The sequence below is a fragment of the Squalius cephalus genome (assembly GCF_949319135.1).
Source record: "Squalius cephalus genome assembly, chromosome: 5".
Taxonomy (NCBI): domain Eukaryota; kingdom Metazoa; phylum Chordata; class Actinopteri; order Cypriniformes; family Leuciscidae; genus Squalius; species Squalius cephalus.
Window position 1 is genome coordinate 26,110,317 of NC_137126.1, and position 20,897 is coordinate 26,131,213.

Sequence of the window (20,897 nt, forward strand, 5' to 3'; positions counted from 1 at the left end):
CTTTCTGTTTGCATAGAAGAACTTCTCTGGAAGTTGCACTTTTCTTGAATTTTCAGTCACTCACCAATTACTTCTTTTACATGCACGCCGTTATAAGGCTTTGGTGTATGATTCCAGATAACGTAGATTTGTAATGTGATGTAAAATGAACATGGTTTGAGTAGTAACGGTTACTGTGCAAATGTGCTAGAAGAGACGATCACTGCTTTTTCAATTGAACATCAATTGGAACAGACAGGTGTTTTCCTCATCTCGGCTCATCCCTGGAGGAGCATGAGAGTAAACATATCTAGCTGCATTCAGTCTTTGAAGCTTGACATTTACCTCATCTTGCCGTTTCAGAAACATTAACACTAAACTGTCTTCAGGAGGATTTGAAGGGTGGAAAAAACAAACCACCTGACAATAATTATTTTCTGAGGAAACGGAGATGACATTTCAAAGCACACAGCTAGAACAAACAACAGCTTCAATACTAATAAGTGCTAAATACTACCATGGATATTGTGTCATTACAATGATTCGTGACATAATCTCCAGACTTGGTAAAGGAAGCACAATAAAAAAAAAACAGATGTTGTAAAGAAAGTTTATTAGATACATAGAGTATATTATTTTTTACAGGTCTGTTAAAGATAACACAGACAGGCAGAGATGGGACTTCTACTTGGCCGACCTTCTGGTCCTTTTGTCCCAGGAAAAGTTTGCTCCATATGACTTCACTCTCGGCTTCGGGACCCTCTTTTCTGTTATATCATAACTCCAACCTGTAAAAATAAACAGGCGCAGAGCAGGCTCAGCCAAGTATATCTTACAGGCTGGATTTGGGATACGTCCACTGCTGCTGATGTGCAGTGTAAACACCAGGCCGAAGAAGACAGGGTGAGGATAAATGCAAATCTTTATGCCACAAACACAAACACATTTCCTTTTCAAAGCTAAGCATCCTCTCTCTCAAGAGACATTTTTGGATGCGATTCTAATAGGAAGATTGTCGTGTTTAAAAAATATGGTCACGATAGTGGAAAAACTTTAAATGGATTACCGTTCTTCTCTGCGAAAGCGATAGCCTCCTCCTTAGTGCTGAAAGCAAGCACCATGTTGGAGAGGGGGTCTCCCCTGGATTGGGAATAAAAAATTATTCACACAATGGATTTTATCCAGCAATTCGAAAAGCACATTTATCATAATGACGCCCACTCACGAGGAGGCCCAGCCCATCAGTTGGTTCTCCCAGCGCTCTCTGGTGTCAAAATCCATCTTCCACTTTTGGGTGTTTTTGATGCCGGACTGCATGGCATTGCGGGCGGGCACAAAGATACGGACTTTGCGCGTCTTGATATGCTCCTCAGGAACGCCAGTCAAAGCCGTAATGTCCTAACAAAATGAAAGAGATAAGAGAACATTTTCATATGGGTACAATCAATATGACTACTTAAGGCAAAGCTGTTCATCAAATCCTAAGAGTTAAAGGGGTGCTTCACTGCTGGCAAAATGGGCTTTCAATAAAACTTGGCTGCCTATACAGACTAGAGAAAACAGAGAAAAGCTGTTGTCTTTACTTTTGCCAAATAGGTAGAAACACATCAACACCCATAATGCACTGGGCGTGTTGCTGTCCAAGGCCACTCCCAACAGTGTGCTATGGATACCACCTTGCTTTAATGGGAAATGCTTCTTCGCAAACTTTTTGTTGTAATGGTGTCGCCTTGTGGTTCCCGGGTGCAAGAATTTAAAGAGTAAACATTTAGCGGGAGTGAGTTATTTTCTTTTTCCAGTGAAGTATCCACCAGTAGGCAGTGACTAAAAGCTGCAAAGAATCGTAAACATGGAGAGAATGCCGCAACGGAAATCTGAAAAACCTCCAAAAACATTTCAAACTGGATTACCACGAACACAAATGGAGTGGAAAAACTGCAAGAAACTACTGTACTGTCAGTTTGGGATTGGACGCTGTCTGAGAGGAGGCTTTCTGTGCGCACGCTTTGGTGTGTCAGCGCCAGTACCGCAATGAGTCATTTTCTGCAGCTTATTGCGCTCAACTCCAAAATCAAGCAAGTTACGCTAAGTAACAGTAAGTGCAGCCTATACTCTGCTATATGCGTCGACCTAAAAATGACTTTTCACAACATTTTGAAGTAGCCTATTACAATCATTCAGATACAGCAAGCCATTACGATATGCTTATCGCGATATGTACATTTGCGATATTAGGATATATCGTGCAGCCCTAATGCTGTTTAAAGACTAGACATAGTATGACTATGATACAATTTTCAGTGTTTTTTACTCTTACAATAGCCTAACTGTTCTGTTGATAACAGATAATCTGTTATAATCTGTAGACTTCACGAAAGCCCTGAAACTGTCAAAAGACTTCTGCTGACAATTTAACATGAATTTCTCAGTCCAGGTAACACTGAGAAAGAGTAACATTGTTAATGTAAACTACGGACACTGTGACAATACAAAGCAGGTTGAAAATCGGCAAAGTTACACTTTAATGTGTGGATTGCCAAAAACAAGATTCACATTTGCGCTCTCATAAAAAAGGCATAAAAAGAAGCTTTGCGGTTCTCACATATTTGTACTATTCCCCAAAGGGCATAAAAGGCCAAATACTTCCTTTTTTGAATGCAGACGTGCACTTGTCTAGACAAGATAATTTCTCACACTCTCAAAATGCATCGAGACAGTCTATTGTGATCTTCACAGCAGGTCTCCAGTAAGAGGTCAGAATCCTGGGCTTTCAGGTGTGAAAGCGAAAAAGAACACTGCAAACTTGAATTAAATAGTACATTAAACCTGAAGGTTTCGATTTCAGCAGGTGAAACATTCAGGGCAGTTACAAAGGTAACAATCTGATTGCAGAGTTTTACCCAAATCAATTTAAGCTGGATCGTCTTAAAACACACCAATATTAGCGCTAGGTTAAATGAATAAATGATTTCCAGGGTAATTTTTTACAATTTCTATAATTATTGTAGGCAAGCAGGGCGGGTCACTTGCGACACGGAGGAGCTCCGGAAGGATAAAAGCAGGAGTAACGAGAGTGAAGGACGAGAGAGGACCAGGCCTGGACTATTTATGTTGTGTTTTATTATGTTTATATGGGGCAGTCGTCTGTGAGGGGCTGCCGCTTTACTTTCATTTTGTTATTTTGTTTATTTTAGAATTAAAAGTTACGTTGAACATTCGCCAGTTCCCGCCTCCTTCCCTGAACCTTTACCATTGCTACAACTACCTTATTAAACGTTTGAATGTGAATTATGCACTTTTGCAAAAACTCCTTTTATAATCACTGAAGAGGTCTATACTGCAAAATGAATCTCTTGCATCTTTTCTGCACTTTGTTGTTTATGATGAGCAAATTAGCCAGAATGCAGATTTAGATTTCAGTCAGTGAGTGTTCACAGCCGCGCACTGAACAACTCCGGCATTCTCCGGAGTTGTCAAGCAAACAATTCAGTCAAACGTACAAAGTACAACTACCTCAGGGGGGACTAAATGCTGCTAGGTAAACTGTAATTTGCACTGCTGTCTGTTTAAAATAAATGAAAAGAAACCTAGCATTGGGGATTTGTTGCCTTTTCCTGTTGTACCAAACTCCATGAAACCAAAACTGAGGTACGTACCAAACTGTGACTTCTGTGTACCGTTACACCCCTAATGGTTTTATATGGATAATGTTTTTAAAACACTTACTCATGTGCAATTGCGAGTTGGTGTTGATACAGTTTCTTATGCAATGACGTCAGGCAATCATGACAGTGGCCGTTTATGGAAAAGCCTTAAAGGAGCCACTCCTACGGGTTATTTCAGACAGATGGGCAGAATGAGGGTTGCAAACAATTGTTTTTCCACACATAATAATAATATATAGTCTATCTATCTATCTATCTATCTATCTATCTATCTATCTATCTATCTATCTATCTATCTATCTATCTATCTATCATCTATCTATCTATCTATCTATCTATCTATCTATCTATCTATCTATCTATCTATCTATCTATCTATCTATCTGTGTGTGTTTGTTTTTCTAGCAAAAAGCTTTATTAACATAGGTGAACCCCAAGGAACATATTAAAATAAAAATGTCATGACCCCTTTAACAGTGCTCATGTTTTATTGTATAAAAAGAATAAGAGAGGACTGTTACAAGAAGGTGATCTGAAAGATGTGTGTACAGTAGCATGCTGCATGGTCCTAGACTCTAGTGTGGTGCTGCTGAGCTAAAGGAGTCTGCAGAAAGGCAAAGAGAGTTCAATTCCTTTGGGAATTAGCGACCAGCAATGGGAAGTCGGCAACAACACACAGACAAACCTCCCAGCAAGCAGCCACCCAAGGTTGTGAATCCTACGAGCAGCTCTCTTTTCAATGCAGGAACTTCACACATTTCAATGGCTATTACAACTTCAAAGAATCAAATTTTCATCATTGTCTATCATCTGCCACTTGATTCATATAAAGGAGGTTCTTTAGCATGAACTGTGAACAAAAGGCCTCCAAACACTGACTTACACAAAGTCTTCACGTGACACTCCAGCAGGCTGGGAACAAAATACAGTACCATACGCTCCATTCAATTTACAGGATAATTTGAGTGAAAGGGGGAAAAGATGTTTGGCTTTATAATGAACAAATCTTAAAAACTGTCAAAGATGACTTAAACCACTATCTCAGAACCACACCAGTAACTTAATGACAACCAATATTTGGCAAAATGTCAGAACTTTCCATGATGTGGATATCCAAACCTTAGGATCAGATTCAGTTAGCTTGAAAGTTTAAATGGCAAGCTCCTCAACATGATAATTAATGTTTCTGTTAGAAATGTTTAGCGCAAGGGACAGAGAAGAAGGGGTCTCGTTCAAAGACACTGCTGAGCAGAATGACAATTAGTCTAAACAGACATTCAAGGCTTAAATTCAATGTCTGTGCTTAAACCACAATATATATTTCTGGTTAAGATAAATAATATCACAATTAAATAATATTTAATTATACTATTAGTTATTCCATATACCCTACCTTCAGACCGAATAATATCTTAAATATTTTCTAAAAAAAAATTTCTATTGTCCTGCAAAAAAAAAAAAAACAAATGGGAAAAAAAATTGTCTAGACTTAGTCTTGCCTGCATACATTAAGGACAACAAAAACTACGAGGGTGATCTAAGCAACAGACGAATGCACAAAGGCGCATAGACAAAGCAAGCGACTGTGCTTTAAATATGGTGCTTCAAGGGGGAAAGAAAAATTAGGCCAGAGAGAGGGACCACAAAAGGAAAACACTGCACTTTTCTCCTTGCATGTACAGGAAGCAAAATGAGAACTATGAAGTTTGACACTATTCAATGAGCCCTTCAATACCTGTATGTGCAGACAGAATGCCAGGCTTAAGAGAGAGGGAGAAAAGACTGGCAAAGTCTCCGTCACGTGAAAGCGTGTCTATATTTCTGACACCTCTGGCTCCTCTGTGAATAAAGAGCATGAGAGCCTTTTCAGAGCGGCAGACTGTGGGGCCGACTGCTTGAATGAGCCCTGCGTGCAGCTTGGTAGAGCCAAGTGTGGCCGACAAAACCTATACCGAAGTGTAAACAAGAAAGAATTTGGTTTACGAACAGAACTACAAGCAAAAAAAAAAAAAATTCTCTTGAGGTACCACTTTTGAATTCTAAAGTGATTTGAAAGCAAATGTGATAACCACAAATTCATAAAATTGACATTTTTAAACTTTACCAGTACCTTCGGAAGAGGTTTCTTGACTTTTACTTGATCACTCTGATATTCAGAATATGAAAAACAAACATTCGACAGCAGATTCATACACTGATGGCATCTGTTGGCTGTTTCTGACATACTTGGACTCCAAGTTATGTACATGTGTGGCCTACTGGCATGTTTTAAGCTCAGACCGACAATAATATATACAATTGTGGATAAAAAAGGTATTGGAGGGTTACAGGTGGAACCTCTCAAGGACTTCTGATGGCTGTAGTGTCCGTATATCTATATAAATCAAGTTCACATTTAGTTGTTTTTAATAATACTCCTCCATCCCTGTTCCAGCACAATCCCTTCAAAATCGTTCTGGTCAAATTTGCATAGTGATTATTAATAAAAGAAAAAAAAAACAAAAAAAAACATCAATCTGCTAAGAGATATCCAAAACAAAAATGACTTGGTAAGACATTATAGGTTGGTGTGTCCACATACAGAAATGTACTTTCTGGTTAAAAACCAATTTGTGACCAATGACGGATGATCCACATGATAAACAGAGACAGACCAGTAACATAAACATGTGAATTCACTCTCCAAATGAGAACGAGAGATCTGCACATCTTTGCGGATCAGCAGACATTACAAGGTTTCTTTAGTGCTTAGAAAGATCTTCCTCCTGGCCAGGCATTTATAACCTAAAAATCTTGTTAAGGGTCTTTTCAATCTTTTTTATGAGGGCTGAAGGAGTGGATTAAGATAATTTGTCATGTTTCAATTATGTTTGGTGCCAATACACTTCAACTTCATGAAAATACTCGGAATACACAGAAAGTGTTTAAATGTGGACTTGTCTTCAATGTTTTATGGGCATCCACCTTATTGTGTAATGCATAAGCAACATGATGTTCTTCAATTGTAACACTATATGCCCTATGAACAAATGTGTTTCTCATTTAATCTAATAGTTTGAAGGAAGCAATTTGCTAAAATGATTTAGATACTAGTCAACAAGCAAAACATCCAATGAAGATAAAATAAAAACAAGATGCCTGTGGCATTGAAAACATTTTTAAAATCACCTTTTTCTACACTGGGTAGCCTTGTCTTTAATGCCATTACTGATTCAGCAATTTTCAATTTGTGAACAATGTTCCTCTGAATCTGTTAATTTTAAGGACTTAGCAAGTTAATGAGTTGGGACTCATGAGTTAATGTTCTGAAATAGTTTGTCCGATTGTGAGGTAACAACTTGACTATAATCACCACTTTTGGTTATTACAGGCTTTAAACGAGCCAACAACCACTGATGGTGACAATGGATAGGTGACCAGATCCCATCAGTACTTGCCACAATTTGTTGGGTGACAAAAACAGTTGCTACTTATAAATAATATTGATTATTAATTAATAAATTAAAACATTTCAAACATGTTTTGATAACGAAACTTGTCAAAGAAGTTTGATACGATGATAAAAATAAAATCACTCAAGAATTGCAAAAAAATATTTTTACAATGAACCATTATTATTGTCCATCCTTATATTAAATTATGAAGTTTAAATAAAAACATTACTATACCTTCAGATGTTTAAGATCCCTCTTCATAAAAAGGATATATATCAGAACTGTAAATTCTGATTGGATTTCACTAATAAATTATATTACTTGGAAGAACTGTTCATTGTTATTACTAATATATTTGATAATTTATTAAATATAAAAACAAGGAAGTCTAACATGATCTCTTACACATTGTAAAATCATTGTTGCGTACAACCTCTCATATTCTTCTTAAATTCCCACATAGATCACAAAATATAGAAATACTTATAACTGTTTTGCTTAGAACTGTTTTCCAGTATTGATGCCCGTTTTGTTTGTTTTTTTACAAAAGATGAGAAAAGTAACTTTTAGAAATGTAACAGTGTTCAGCATAAAAGGGATTATGAAACTTATATAGTACAAAACAAGAACATTGATTTTGCCTCTTGACCCTTCCTATTTTCTAATTGTCATATTATATTAATAATAATAATAATAATAATAATCAAAATATATAGATTAAGCAGCAGATATGGCCTGTTGAGGCATCTGTGCCTTTGTTCATGGACATGCGACTGGTGAGGGTTTGTGGTTTTTAGCAATAGTTTGCACCTTTACACTTTACTGAGAAAAGAAGGTCAGGGGAAAATCTGTAGATGGAAAATCTCCATTTAAGTGCCTTTTGTGCAGTGCAAGTGTGTTTGTTTTTTTTCTACTTGTTATTTTGCACTTTTTGTTAGCAAAGGTTTATTTATTCAACATTATTATTATTATTTGACACTTTAATTCCAGTATCGAAATATTCTTAAGAGCTAAGTTCATTGTCATTTGAATTTGTTTAGGCCTACTTGCATTTTTATGCAGTTATATTATGAATATAATGTTCAGTGGCATAAAATGGTCTTGAAATGACAATGATATTGCATATCGCAATTATTTCTGGAACAATATATCGCCCAACAAAAAAGTAGTTATTGTGACTGGCCTAATGGCAATTACAATTAATAAAAGATGTATATATATATATATGAGTAAGACAACCCAATTATAATTATTACTAAAGGCCAAACAACTACATTAACATTCATATTTTTAGACTATGAGCAGTCGAAAAAAAATGTGTTGACCCTTTTGGAAGATCACAGGGTGATGAAAAAGAAGTGAGGAACACAGTGTGCACTACAGCCGGTGCAAGTGTCCTTCCTCTGCCACACAAAGGTGCTGTTGGGCACTTTAAAGGTTACTTTAAGTGTTAAGCAAATGAAATACCATTTAGTGGCTAATACACAAAGCCTCTTGTCAGATCCTCTTTAAAGAGCCATATCCTTTAACCTACTTGCCGGCCTTGGGTTTTTTTTTCTTCGGACAAGCACCTGGTATGAGGGGACAACTAGACAAAACAGACACTTGAGATGAACACTGAAGGGAAAGAGGGGGAAGGGGGAGGAGGACAGAATCACGTCTGGATCTTGAATTCTGTCTACCTTGGAGCCTCTAACAACGATACACGCTTGACAGCTATTTTAACAAGTCCATTCAATTTACGGCTCCTGCTAAACAAAATGCCTCATGCTTGCAATTAGGCATAATTTCACTGCTGTTTGCATTTATTTTCGTATGCAGAATGGTTTGCAAAAACATTTCAATATACATGCAAATACATGCACTTTCAGTAAATGACTGTGTGTAATTTCTACACCACTAGCAGCAGATAGCAAATAAATGACATAACATGAACACTACTATCCCGTCTGCCATTGGCCGCCAAACAGACTCCATCCGAAACTCACACCATTGGTTGAGCCACTGTTGGTGTGTTGGGCTGATCAAGATGTTCAAACAAACAATGCAGTGTTTCACAGCACCACAGAACCATATTGATTATGCTTTTAGGGAAATACAAATGGCTTACTTATAATGGTCTTTTTCATATTAAACAGAATCGGCATGAATGAGAATTACACGTCAGCATTATTAAAAAAAAAAAAAAAAAAAAGGAGTATATAAAGATATAAAGGAGTTTCACAAGCAGCTTAGATCCTCATGCACAGTTCATTCAGAAAGCTCTGGTTATATGAGCTCTTGCACGGCTCAGACATTCCTTGTGAAGCTCTCTGTCACTGGCCAGCCATGCAGGCTTTCTCGTGGCCCAGCATGCTTAATCAAACTGTAATTACTAACAAAAGCAAGTCAGTGCAGGCACCAGAGGGTGAAAGTGCCCAGACTCCGCCACAATCACGCAGGACCTTAATTACCGTCATTTGCAATGCCACACATTTGACTGCACTGCAAAGTGGCACATTTGCAAGCACTTTCACTAGAGCTCAAGATTTTTTATATTTCCCCATATTTTCAAAATTAGATGTTCAGAAATTGTAGACTGAAATATCATTCATAAACACCAGAGCTTGATTTTGTAAAATATAATTCTCTCTTTATTTATTTTACCTTTTGATATCATCCGATAAATCTCTATCTAGACTAAATGGAATATAAAATATAAATGACAATAATATAAAATATTTCCCAATTAATCAGACTATAAATTATTTCATCCAAGTTTATCAATCAACCAACAATATGATCAATTATATTTTTCATATTTTCATCTACTGCTGATTTTAGTCAAGTATGATGAATGTAGTTACTCGAACACACTCTTAAAAATCCATTTTGTGATCACATGATGCACATTCAAATTTGATTTGAGATAAAAACTGAACAAAAGCACTTTTTGGTTAAAAAAAATAAATAAATCTGTCTGTGCTGAATTTGATGCTCTTTGTGATGCATTCTCCCTAGTCCCTTCCACATCAATCCTGGTCAACATGTCTCCACGTTTCGGTGTTAAATTACAGGGTAAGCCATGAAAATTAGAGATCCAATTGTCTTGTAGAATTTATTTCAGGTCAAATACAAAAACACCCAAAATATATTCTTCAAGACATTCTGAGATGACCTCAGATCACTGAGGACCTGCACGTCATCTTCACAGTGCAGTTCTTCAGAAACGAATTCCTAAATTGTACCCTTTGAAAAGATGCTTTCAATTCAGACAATACTGTAGTCATATGCTTTCCATATGATCTATAGACATGCCATAAATACACACAAGTTAAAAAGAATGGGCTGTCCATACAGTACTTCCATAATGGAAAAATGTTATTGTTTCTTTTCTTCCTCCTGCAATCTTTTGTAAGAGTTACATTACCACTACTGCAAATTGTATGATGCCATTTACAGCAAATATGAATAAGGAGGCTCTCTAAAATGTCTTGAATAAGACAGGTAGTCCACACCACAACCAAATATCCCGCTCAATGGGCACAGCTCGCCTGAAAACAACAATGAAAGCTCTGTGGCCAATTATAAAAGGACAGCCGCCGTCTTCCTGTGAGTGCTACTGTCGGACTGTTTTCCCCCTTTCTCTTTCAATCCCCTCTTTTTGGGGGCCCTTTTGCAGCTTTACTTTAGAGTGGCCCCTACTATTAAACAAGAGCCCTCAACCAGGCGGGGTGTACTTGCCCGCTCACAATCAGAGATAGTCTGAGAGTCCACCCAAACACCCCACTCTGCCAAACCTGTCCCACACATTCAAGCCAGCAGAGTGTCTGAAGTCTCATAGGTAAACAGGGTCATTATTGTTTCACAAGGACATGAAAAAAAAAAAAAAAAAAGATTAGAAATCTCCATTTCAGTATAGATGGATTTTATGAGAGGATGTTTTCCCCCGTCTAATGCACAATAGCATTTATTAAAAAATATATATTATTAATAGAAAATTATCTACATATATCGTGATCTAAATATTTGTGTAAAATTTACATATAAAACATATAAATTAAAATACAGGAAATATTTACACACCAGAATACTTTTGTCTTTTTGATCCGTATAATTTCCAACTATTTTTTTTTTATTTTAAAGATTATTTTTTATAAGTGTTAAAGAATTTGAACTTTTACAGAATTACAAAAGCAAATAAGAATTGTGACCCAGTACAATCCAAAACCAAACAGTAAAAAAAAAAAAAAACAACAGCCAACGTTCATACCAGTTTCTCATCCACAGTGATGAGCTGGGATCCCCGTCCCTGCTGTTCTGCAAGCCTCCATCCTGACGTGCTTATTGACCTGCAAAACAGGAAGATGAATTTAAAAAATAATAGAGATAACAAGCAGACACATACACAAAAAAACTGTACTTAGGTATGAACAACAGCACAGTGCAATGTTTTGAAGGAGGAGGATGTGTGTCGAGGGACAGGAGAAAGGAAGGCACACATCTCTCGCCTCGGCCCCCATTAATTCTGCCTGCTGAGTTTCTGGCAGGCTACTATAAGCCAGTCAGCAACAAACAGCCATTGGTGTAGTCCTGCCAGTCTGCAGTCACAGCCTTTGAAACTGAACAGTAGCTGGTCTGTCACGATTCACAAACAATAATTTGTGACGAGCAACAAAATCGCTTACTGATCTCTCTCATTTCGAATAAGTAAACGATACACAGCCGACAGGTGAGGAAACATAAAGCTGCTTTTACATTAGGACAAGATTCGAATTACTGACTTTTTGACAGGAGGCCACAGTCCAATACTTCAATGGATCTTATTCATCAAACACCATAAGAGTACATTTTTGCATTAATCATTCAGAAATATGTTCCTATGAAAACTGGTGCAATAAATTGAATGCAACGATTTATTTAAGAACAGTTTCACAAATAATTTAAACAGAAATTAGCTCTGCTTATGTTTCGCGAATAAGGCCCAATGTGTCATGCAACCAAATGTGATGTTTATAACCTACATTATGAACATTAGCCAAAAAAAAAATAATAATAATGAAAAAAATGAAAATCAACTAATAATATGTGTGTGCATTTTAAAGTAAACACATGACCAAAAAAAAAAAAAAAACTGAATTGCACAAACAAATGCGTTTTGGCCTTTGCCACATTTTTTTGATCAACAGAAAATCAAGTGTAGGGGGCCAGAGTAATAATATGGAATTCATAGACAATTTGAAAAGTTTTTGGGGCAGACCTGACCTGTTGAAAAGTGATGGTATTCATTCCTCCTGGGATGGTGCTGCTCTTCTCTCTAGTAATATGGCACCTAGTCTTAGAGCTCAAACATGAATTGGGGCTCAGGTCAGGAAGCAGACAGACTGGCTAAACCGACCGTCTGCTAGCTGTCTCACGTCACTGAGGTCAGATAAATCCCATCACATAGAGACTCTTTCACCTAGATATCATCATATAGAGACTGTGTCTGTTCCCCAAATTAGGACATACAAAAAACCCATTTAAGGGTAAAAATTTAATTGATGTTCAACAAATATAAAACAGATATAATACGGATGAACAACTGATAAAGCTTGGGTTGCTGAATATTCAATCCCTTACTTCAAAAGCACTTATTGTAAATTATATGATTACAGATTATAACCTAGATGTGCTGTGTTTGACAGAAACCTGACTAAAATCAGACGATTACATGACTTTATGAGAGAACATGAGTCCACCCCCCAAGATTACTGTTATAAACATGAACCTCGTCTGAAAGGCAAAGGGGGAGGTGTTGATGTAATTTATAGTAATATCTTCAGAATTACTGAGACGTATTGTTTTAAATATAATTCTTTTGAAGTGTCGGTGCTTAATGTAAAAATATATAGTGTAAATGATAAATAACGTTTGAGATTTGTGCTGGCTACTGTATACAGGCCACCAGGGCACCATACAGACTTTAACAAAGAATTGGCTGATAGTTAGTACTGGCTGTAGATAAAGTCCTAATTGTTGGTGATTTTAATATACATGTATAACGAAAAGATGCATTGGGATTGGCATTTAAAGACATTCTGAACTCTATTGGAGTTAGACAACACGTGTCAGGACCTACTCAATGTCGTAATCATACTCTAGATCTAATATTATCACATGGAATCAATGTTGATGCCGTTGACATGAGAGTGTCATGAAACCGCAATATCAGCATAGACAGTATATCAGTCAGCTTGCTAGCTAAGTTTGAAAACCCCGCGATCTAGTGTGTTGTTGTTTGAGGGGCGTGCGCGTGCATCACTGAATAGTGGGAGGGAGTGTGAGGTTAGGGGGCACGTTGTGTGCGTGCGTGCGTTGTGTGTGTGTGTGTGAGAGAGGGAGTGAGACTGCTGCCTGCTGAACACTGGGTCGCAGGAAGAAGGATCTGAAGTGCCGGTGTTTCGGCAACAAAAACCCGCCGAACTGATCCGAAACCAGCCCAATTTTTATCCACCCGCCCAAACCCATTTTTGCCCGCAAAATAGATTGCCCAACCGCCCAAACCCTGCATGGAATCAATGTTGATGCCGTTGAAATTCTACAGCAGAGCGATGACATCTCAGATCATAATCTAGTCTCGTATACTTCATTTAGCCAAGGCTGCAAAGTCGACTCTGTGTTACAAATATGTTAGACCTATCACTTCTGCCACTAAAGATTGCTTTATTAATTATATCCCTGATCAGTTTAATCTCCTCAGCATCGCATAACTCTCTCTTTTCCAGCAACTTAGACAGTTTCTCTTTTACACTTAAAGAAGATTAAACAAAATAGTCCCACGCCGTGGTACAACGAGCACACTCAGGCCCTTGAGAGAGCAGCCAGAAAAATGGAGCGCAACTGGAAGAAAACAAAACTAGAGTTTTTTCGCATTTCGTGGAGAGAGAGCACAATTGCGTACAGAGAGGCCTTAAAAGCTGCTAAATCTGCTTATTTTTCAACCCTATTAGGAGAAAATAAACAAAACCCTAGGTATTTATTTGAAACAGTGGCTAAACTAACGAAAAATAATCTTCAACCCCAGATGTTTTCAAGCAGCACAGCAGTAATGACTTTATAAACTTCTTTACTTATAAGATTGATAATATCAAGGAGAAAATTATAACTATGCAACCGTCTACTACAGTATCGCATCAGGCAGTGCATTGTAGTCTCCTTGAGGAAAAATTTGATTCATTCATTGCTACAGGAGAGGAAGAATTTTCTAAACTCGTTAAATCATCTAAATCGACAACGTGCATGTTAGACCCTATACCGACTAAGCTACTGAAAGAGATGCTTCCAGAGGTCATAGATCCTCTTCTTATCATTAATTCATCTTTGTCAATAGGGTACGTACCAACCAGGGTGTAAAACCGCATTTTTCCATCTTAAAAATATATCTAAATTACGTCATATGCTCTCATTGACAAATGCGGAACAATTAGTTTGTGCATTCATGACATCAAGGCTAGATTATTGTAATGCTATTATGGGTGGTTGCCCTGCACACTTAATAAACAAACTACAGCTGGTCCAAAATGCAGTAGCTTGAGTTCTTACCAGAACCAGGAAGTATGACCATATTAGCCCAGTTCTGTCAACACTGCATTGGCTCCCTATTAAACATCGTATACATTTTAAAATATTGCTGATTACTTACAAAGCACTAAATGGTTTAGCTCCGCAGTACTTGAGCGAGCTCTTAACGCATTATAGTCCTTCACGTCTATTGCGATCTCAAAATTCTGGCCAGTTAAAGCTAGGGTAGGTAATCCTGTTCAGAAACACTTTTTTTTATACTGGGTGAAATGGTCCTTCCATCCTGAGAGTAGTCAATACATTATGTGTTCAGAAAAAGGAATGAAAACAATCAGACCTCTGTAGCAGCTGCAGGACAGTAAAAACTCTGACCAATCACTGCCACTCGGTCCGAGTGTAAAGAACCAATCAGATGCCTTCAGAGCCAGGAGGAGTGTCTTAGCAGTGTCAATCAAGTTCGCATACGCGCTGATCGCCCCTCTCTTGCACAGCGCGTACCGTCATTCAAAATCAAGATTGCCGGTGTGCCGAGCAGCTGTGCTAATGGCGGACAAACAACCAAAACTACCAATTTCTTGAGTGGAACCTGCTCATACAACAAAGACAGGTAAACGGAAAAAGACCGATGACGATAAACAAGCCCGTCGGAGCCCATTGACTCAGTGTTAAAACTCTAGCCGCATAACATACAGATAAAATGTCACGCACTGTGCAAAGCAACAATTGAAACCTGCTAATTCACTGGCTTGTCATGTTGCTAAAATAATGTACTAGCAAACCTTATTTAGCATTACATATCGCTAGAATAATTATTTACATAGCCTACTGCAACGTTAGTTACCGTTATATTATCTTACTAGCTATTTATAACTCATAGAAAGAGTGCAACGTTATAAAGTTACATTACATGTATTGCATAATACGTAATGATTTGAGGACCAAGTTTGTAGTCAAAGTATGGGCAGGCCAGTCAATGTAAAGCATTTCGTCCCTACCAGTGAATGTGCCATAACTGTTTATCCGTCGTCATCGGTGACCCTGCATGTTTACTAGCCTGCGCGTTCACGGCAGGCTCCGCTGTGGGGGGAACTTTACATAACAAAATACATGTTTAACAGCTAGTACGCCTAACGTTATATGTTATGAATCTTACACGAAATTCATCTTCATCACAGTGCAACTAATGGAAATGGAAAAACGTGTATCAATGCAACCTGTTTTTAGCTTTGCCTTATAGTTATAACTAGCTCGTTAGCGAATCAAAAAATATATATTTTAAACTTTACCAATATCGATATCATAGCTTGATAGTGAGTAGGCTACTAAAATACATCTTATTTGTTTATATTCATAATGATAAAGTTAGATTTTTTTATTACATGTGATTCTGACATGATGCTACATGCACTGCGCTCCTTCCTCTCCGCTTGTCTCAGGTAAATAATGCGTCTTCCAGCTCAGCTGTCGGAGTCGCGCGTTCATGTGTTTTGGGGGCGTGGCTTTGGAAGGACCCCAGAAGGGAGAGGGTGGACTGAATGTAAATAATGAGCTGTCTTTAAAACAGTCGTTAGAGGTCTACATACACTCGATTTTTATACTTTCTTTTTCAGAATACTTACATTTTAATTATGTATTGATATATACATAAAGTTTAAATAAATTTGAAAAATAAGTTTTTTTAGACCATTCTTACCTACCCCAGCTTTAATATCTAGAATATCAAAATCGACTGCTGGCGGTAGATCCTTCTCCTATTTAGCACCAAAACTTTGGAACAATCTTCCTAACATTGTCCGGCAAGCAGACCCAGTCTGTCAGTTCAAATCTAGACTAAAAACACATGTCTTTGACCTGGCATACACATAAAACATTATAGACTTCTATAATTCAATGTTAGGCTGCAAAGATTAGGTCAGCCGGAACCGGGAACACTTCCCATAAATCCTGATGTACTCGTTACATCATAAGAAGAATGGCGTCTGCGCTAATATTAGTCTCTCTCTCCCGAGGTTTACCACAGTCCGCCGGATCCAGGCCGTAGATCTGATGAAGGACCTGCGCTTGGACACGACGACAACGCAGTCCTGAAGTGTCAACTAGTCTCTCCCCTGTGAAGGCCTCCTTCCCTTCACCTCTCAACAGATAAAACATTGTTGGGATAATTCCGGTCCATGTGGCTACGCGGAAGCGATAACAATTTTATGTTATAAATTTTAAGGCCAGACAAGTAGTTTGTTGAGGGTTGGTTTGTAAAGAAGGACTACACACCTGCGCACATACTGTATATATTCAAACACGCATACCTATAGACTAAACACATAATACACATGTGCACGCCATCAGCGTTCTCACAGGTTCGCGTTATTAAAGTTTGAGCAGAAAGAACTTAAGGGTTTTCTGTTAGAACGGTGTTGGGTTAGCGGCCCCAAAATTAATAACTAATGATCGTTGCGACGGAAGTGAATCAATCAAAACTAACTTTAGCTGGACAATAACTTTATTCTGGAGCTGCTGTAAAGAATCTCTGTTACTTTAATTACTTATTATCACTGTAAAGCTGCTTTAAAACAATCTATATTGTTAAAAGTGCTATATTATATATTGGCACCCTTTTATTCAATAATTTTTGAAACCTTCTTTTTTCCAAGGTTACAGCTCTGAGTCTTCTCCTATAATGCCTGATGAGTTTGGAGAACACCTGACAAGAGATCAGAGACCATTCCTCCATACAGAATCTTTCCAGATCCTTCAGATTCCCATTCATTTTCTATAAGGTTCAGGTCAGGGAACTGGGACAGGGCAGAAGCTTCATTTTGTGCTCAGTGACACATTTTTTGTGTTGATTTTGATGTTTGTTTTGGATTGTTGTCCTGATGGAATTTTAGACCTAGATTTTTTTTTATCTGTTGATATTTGGTAGAGTCCATGATGCCATGTATCTGAACATGATGTCCAGGACCTCCAGCAAAAAAAATGTGATCCACATCAGAACTATATTCTTTGGTTTTACTCATTGTGATGGATGATTACGGGAATTTGGCCTTTGTGTTTCCTCATATTTACACTCATGTGAAACAAGAAGCCATAGCTACACAATTTCATTTTCCTAGTCACCCATAATAAAAAATGTATATAATGAGAATATAATTCAGAGATATTTTACTCATAAAATTCTAGGGGTGCCAATAATTGTGGCCAACATGTTTTGGAGAAAAAACATTTATTTCATAATGTGATCAAAAGGATAGGCCTAAACAATGCAGATTTATTTTTATAGCCATCTTTGATCATATATACAAGAGGTGCCAATAATTCTGACCACAACTATATTTTGGACATCCAAGAAGACCAAGTCCTTTCTATTTGAATGGGGGAATCCTGAAATCTCAAAAACTCCTGGATAAACTCACAATTAAATAACATAGGCCTATTTCAAAACAGCAACAAAATCTGACATGAACTGTCCCATAAATGTTGTTTCTTATGCTCAAATAGCATTAAAATAGCTTTAGGACGGGGCAGGCCGGGGACGTATTCAGCCATATAGCGCACTGCAGTTTCTCCCATTCATAAGTAAAAAGAGTGAACAATCTTTGTATATCTATATAGTCTTTGGTCAAACCCTCACATCAAATTCGAATGGCAGCTCAATTAAGTTAGCTGGAGCACTCAGCAACCACAGGGTCAACAATTTAACAGAATTACAAATCCTCTAAAAATCCTCAGATCATATTTATTTATGAAAAAGATCAGCAAAACATATGTGCTTGGATTTCATTTTCTAGTATGTTGTTCATTCAGAACCTAAATCTCCAAATCGAAAGAAATGTAGTCGTATGTAACATCCTATAGGATCAGCACTGTGCCTACTGTGTCTTGATCTGATATTCAGCGGACGGAAGAGACAATCAGCATGAATGAAACAGAAGTTGTCATAATCTTTTCTTTGTAAATATGTGATAAATGTATGATGGGACTTGATTCTGTCCATGGGGAACTGATTGGAGGGAGGTTTGCCATTGCTGTGATGTCATGTGAGTGACAGGTTGCCCCGCCCTCACGCCAGTAAACATGTCATCAGAGAAGAGATGTCCTTACAAGAGGGAGGGGAAATTATTACGATTAAAGATATAGATAAATAATGATGTGCGCAAATAATAAATAGGCCTACTGCTCTATTCCATAAAAAAAAAAAAAAAAACCTGAATATTCATTTCATGTTGACTTTAAGATGAGAAAAATCTTGACTAAATTAAAGTTTTAGCTTTATTGTAATAATTCTAATGACATGTGTTAAAGTATATCGGACTGAGTAAATCAATACTAGAGGATAGCAGCACAATTTCCGACATAATCTGTCAGATGGATACAACAATGTGATGTGAGAATTATCTTGCAAATTCCAGAACTTCGGTAACAGATAAAGAAACATCTGTATTGTCATATTCCAAAGATGAACTGTTTTCACTGTTTTCATAGTATAATAGATGTTATATAGATGTTAACGTTACTTAACAACCTTCACACTAACAGTCAGCTACACATGACAGTCACACTTACATCTGACAATAATAATCAATAAACCAGCATAGATGAATTAGAACAATACTATATATCAGTAACTTAGTATTTGCCAGTTTCATTCCTACATGTTACAAATGAAGCACAGCTCAGGTTATAGCCTATTGATTAGTTGACTATCATAAAAAGTTGTTACTCGTGTAACGTGTTAAGAACAAAGGAGGGACGATACAATCTATTACGATACCACAAAGGCTGTGCGTCAAACAGCCATCTTTTAAAACTAAAGAATTAACAGATGACACTCTGACTGTTAGTTAGCTAACCGGCTAACACTGTAACTCAAAACAGATAAACAAACCGACCGAGCGTTATTTCTTCCCATCTAAATATATAAATGCAAACTAATTATTTGAATTGCTGGTTATTACCTGGCAGGATTCACAAATGTTTTTGTGACTGAGTTCAGAGAGATAATTCGGCTTAGACCAAAGAGTGACATTGAAGACGCCATGTTGATGATCTGACCGCTGTACGGCAACACACAGCGTCCAAACCAAGCGATGCGTATTTCTTCTCTTCATGTAGTGAGAGTAGAGACTTTAGAGGGGGGAAAGTTTCTGAAATTCTTTGTGATGTTCATCTTAAAATTATAACACCTCTGGAAATGTCTGTTACTGATACAGAGCAAATGACAAATTGAGCTAATAACTTTATAAATCAAAACACCTGATTTTGATTTCACACTCTTTTATGTGCATGGTTGCATAATTTTCCCTATAGTTTTGGCACATGTTAGAAAGGTTACTCTAATTACCTAATGCATCAAATGAATCATAATTTGTACAAATGGGTGCCAACTTGCACAAAAAGTACAATTTGTCCATAACTTCATAGCAGTGTTAATAATTGCATGTTTATCACAGGTGATGATTTTTCAGTTAACATGGCAACTGTAATCATATGATAGGGTTTTGCCTATCATATTATATTGCCTATAATTAATAACCTATAATTTGCCTATAATTAATAACATTAAAATGGTGCTGCTGAAAACATGCGACTTTTATTTGATTAAAAAGTCTCCTTATGCTTTTTGGGAAAATTTGAAGCATGCGATATACAACGCATGCATAAAACATAAATAGCTTTCACATGTTTTCATTGTTAAGTTTAATTTGACTCCTTATTTGTTGCTTAAGTTTGAAAGATATTTAGCTTATCCAAACAATAGGAAAAAAAGAGCTCTTATAGAAGAAAAACAGAAGCAAGCATCCATGGCATGTCCCTTCATTTGAGTTCAGGTCTCTTCAAAGGCTCTTTCTAGATGGGTCGATTTCCTCCTCAGTTCTCAGGACTGGACTAAAGCAAGACAGCCCTCTCTTGGGACTTCAGGCATGCCACAGCATAACACACTCATTTTCTGCTATTTATCAGTTCCTGGATCCTTCTTTTACTTTTGCATTTCCCCATTCATTGCCGTTAGGTTGTATATGTGTCGCCTGTAAAGGGACCAGGAATCTTCTCTAAGGATGAGATGAAAGTTCCTATTGATCATTGAAAGAACTGAGAGGTCCAAGGACCACACTTCAGTGCCGGAATCTCCATTTTGCTTTAATGAGGCCCATTCATTCATCTACACTTTACCACAGAGTGAAGTGAGTGTGGCAGTCCTGTCTTGGACATAAACACGTTCATTTCCATTTTGAAATGTGAAATCAGCAAGGATGATGCCAAAATGCCAATTTAAGTTGTA

The 20,897-nt window shown here is 37.4% G+C and overlaps 1 protein-coding gene across 1 annotated transcript; it reads right to left on the reverse strand.

The window, feature by feature from the left end:
• Nucleotides 1-573: 573 nt before the first annotated feature.
• ndufs4 (NADH:ubiquinone oxidoreductase subunit S4) lies at nucleotides 574-19,731 on the reverse strand. Its single transcript, XM_079873203.1, has 5 exons — nucleotides 19,573-19,731; nucleotides 11,331-11,409; nucleotides 1,205-1,377; nucleotides 1,046-1,119; nucleotides 574-767 (listed from the first exon to the last, which is right to left on the reverse strand). The coding sequence occupies exons 1-5, from the start codon at nucleotides 19,653-19,655 to the stop codon at nucleotides 664-666; spliced, it is 513 nt and encodes a 170-aa protein (XP_079729329.1). The 5' UTR covers nucleotides 19,656-19,731; the 3' UTR covers nucleotides 574-663.
• Nucleotides 19,732-20,897: the final 1,166 nt, after the last annotated feature.

What these genes read in the sequence shown, in the direction of transcription:
- ndufs4 (XM_079873203.1), bottom strand. Translation starts at nt 19,655, where the DNA reads ATGGCGTCTTCAATGTCACTCTTTGGTCTAAGCCGAATTATCTCTCTG. An exon ending in ACATTTGTGAATCCTGCCAG is followed by an intron (nt 11,410 to 19,572) that starts GTAATAACCAGC and finishes CCTGTTTTGCAG; the next exon opens with GTCAATAAGCACGTCAGGAT. An exon ending in CTGATGGGCTGGGCCTCCTC is followed by an intron (nt 1,120 to 1,204) that starts GTGAGTGGGCGT and finishes TTCCCAATCCAG; the next exon opens with GGGAGACCCCCTCTCCAACA.